Genomic DNA, 2521 nt, shown 5'->3' with positions numbered 1-2521 from the left:
ACCAATGCGCAACAGCCACAACTCTCTCTCACCGAATCACTCGTCTCTTCAACACTATCCAGACTATCGCCAACCAGGGTAACAGCTTCCGAAAGTGTTTGCTTTGGAAGCTTATTGAAGGTGTTATAATACCTTCCACTATCTTCGACTGCGGTAAACTCTTCCAAAAGACTTGTATACCAATCTGGTCTCGTGCTTCTGGATTCAATTTCGGGAAAGCCAACTTGGTTAATCTATGGATCTCAGTCGAATGCCTGTATACATCACGTTTATATCTCAGCTTACACAGAGAACTGAACGCATGCTTAGGCGTCTCGCTGTATTGTTTCGTCAGCTCCTCTATAATGCCAAAATAAATCCGCTCGGGAGGTTCCTTAGGATCATTGTTGAGTCTCCTATTATACACTTCCCAAGGCTTATCCGATAAACATAAGCCCATAAATTCCAACAACTCCTGATAGGGTAACCTCAACAGCTTAGCGCGGCCTTCAAATTTCGATCTCCATTCCTCAAATGTCTGCTTCTTCGGGTCGTATGGAACCATTGCTTTCGTTATCGCAAGGGCTCTCCCCATCTCGGTCGAGCCCGCATTTCTCATCTTCAGAACTTCATTCTGTAATTCCGCTATCTGAACCTCCATTCTTGTTGTATTCTCAGCAGCAACTCTTGCTGCCTCCTCTTCTTGAACTTGCCCATTACGAGCCTGCTGGCTCTCAATTTCCATATCCCCATCGGTAACTCTGGTGTGCTCACCAGTTGTATCAATCTCTTGTTCACTCATAATGTGTCTGGGCACCACTTGTTGTACTCCAAACTCAACAATAACCGATGAGGGTTGAATGACTATATGAAAACAATGGGAACGAGAGAAGGGACAATTGTGTTAGCTACAGAGAGAGGAAGAATAAAGACACTCATTGTGCAAGCGCATCATCACAGGCCAATACCGTCGCTAACATACTAGACAGGGTGTTCTTGGAACATGGGAGTCCCGCAGCACTACTCACCGACCATGACCGTACTATACTATCTAGTGAAGCCGTTAAACTGGTATTGGCACGACATGGCACTAAACACTATGTACTGCCAGGTTACTCCTATCATTTGGGATTTTGGGAGTAGCCCCTCTTTACTATGATTGTCAACTAACTACTGTGACGGATTACTACATTCCGATAGCAATTTTTCATGCTTATCAGAGGTTGTACACCTACTACAAGACCATCTTCCTCAGTGTCATCACTCGTGAAGCTACTAATGCTGGAGACTACGATACCCTTGTCGAACTCAAGTCACTAGGAGAAGTCTTGTCTACTGCATACTACAAGCATGAGTTCTTTATTCAACTATTGGCCGCTGATACTACTGAGGATCTGGTCCGTATCGAAGCACTACGTATCTGTGAGCTAGAGTGCTACTACGGTCCTTCCGGTGAAGTCGATACTAGTATGACGAACTAGATGATGATGATCGATGCAAGTTAGACTAGATTATTTGGATAGCTGTGATAACTACCCCCTTTTTTTTGTTGACTACTGCTATATTTTTTTTGATGATTATCGGTAGTACTAATTATCGGTATGTACTAGTTTATGATGCAACTATCTATGGTACTAATACCACTAGCATTGCTAGCAATACTAGTGTATTAGCGTGGCCAATGCGCGGCCTGGCAGCCGCGGGCGCGAACGCCCAGGATATGCGCATCTAAAACTGTCAGCCGTTTCATTTGAACTACTATGAGTATTGCAGAGAGGAACTAAAGTTTTACTAGAGATTGATTATTCGGATTATCGCTTAACTACTCGTTGGCTATAGACCGATTGATCCTCTAGTGTCTGCATTAGACTCTGTGATTGTGACTAGTAAGACCACTACTAGCATTTGAGCCACTACTACTAGGACTATGGACTACTATTGCTCAAGCTATAGAAGCGTGCCTTTGTGTTCGACTAGTGGTTTGGTCTACTCGGATTCAGTTCTTACGCGGCAAAGTTCCTCCCGACCTACTAAGCCTCCGCCGAGCCGCGCAGAAGTGGGAAAGTTGCGAAACGTGCTTTACTTCGCTCCGCCGTGCCATAGCTAAAGAGCGAGGTCACGCCGAGCTCTCATTACAATACTTTGTTGATCCCTTTCTTGTTCACTCTGCTGTGAACCTGTCATCAGTCGTCACCAATACCACTAGCCTAGCCTACCTTACACCATCTTACGAAGACTTGAGTTGTTAGCAGAGAACAAGAACAGCCTCAAGGCGCCACTCAGCAGCTTCAACAGATAAAACCTCTTTTATTATCAACCGATACGCGTAATGGATCTTAACGTTTCCTGATATGGAGGGGTCTTGCAGTAAAAAAAGGCTTGATTCTACCTAAGCTGAGTATTTGTAAGGAGTTTCATACGAAGACTTCGTAACGAAGTTTATAAGCTTCAGATAAGTATCGAAATTGGTAAAGAGTTTTGTTAATAGCTGTAAGATTTTTGTTTAAGTTACAAATTAATTTAAGAATGTACTTGCAGAGTT

At 43.7% G+C, this 2521-nt stretch overlaps 2 protein-coding genes across 2 annotated transcripts in view; both read left to right on the top strand.

Annotated features, from left to right (window-relative positions):
• The window catches only part of Pmar_PMAR014501 (hypothetical protein), a gene marked incomplete at both ends in the record, with an annotated part of 1251 nt that extends 1122 nt beyond the window's left edge, over nucleotides 1–129 (top strand). The window contains one exon of the mRNA XM_002779362.1: nucleotides 1–129. This exon is cut by the window's left edge and continues 4 nt beyond it. Coding sequence (XP_002779408.1) covers nucleotides 1–129 — 129 coding nt within the window.
• A 949-nt stretch (nucleotides 130–1078) lies between these two features.
• Nucleotides 1079–2521, top strand: part of Pmar_PMAR014500 (conserved hypothetical protein) — a gene marked incomplete at both ends in the record, with an annotated part of 2476 nt that continues 1033 nt past the window's right edge. Inside the window, 2 exons of the mRNA XM_002779361.1 lie at nucleotides 1079–1090; nucleotides 1200–1376. Coding sequence (XP_002779407.1) covers nucleotides 1079–1090; nucleotides 1200–1376 — 189 coding nt within the window. The remainder of the gene's footprint in view (nucleotides 1091–1199; nucleotides 1377–2521) is intronic.

Source organism: Perkinsus marinus (assembly GCF_000006405.1).
Source record: "Perkinsus marinus ATCC 50983 genomic scaffold scf_1104296947560, whole genome shotgun sequence".
Taxonomy (NCBI): Eukaryota; Perkinsozoa; order Perkinsida; family Perkinsidae; genus Perkinsus; species Perkinsus marinus.
This window is presented reverse-complemented; position numbering and strand designations above follow the sequence as displayed.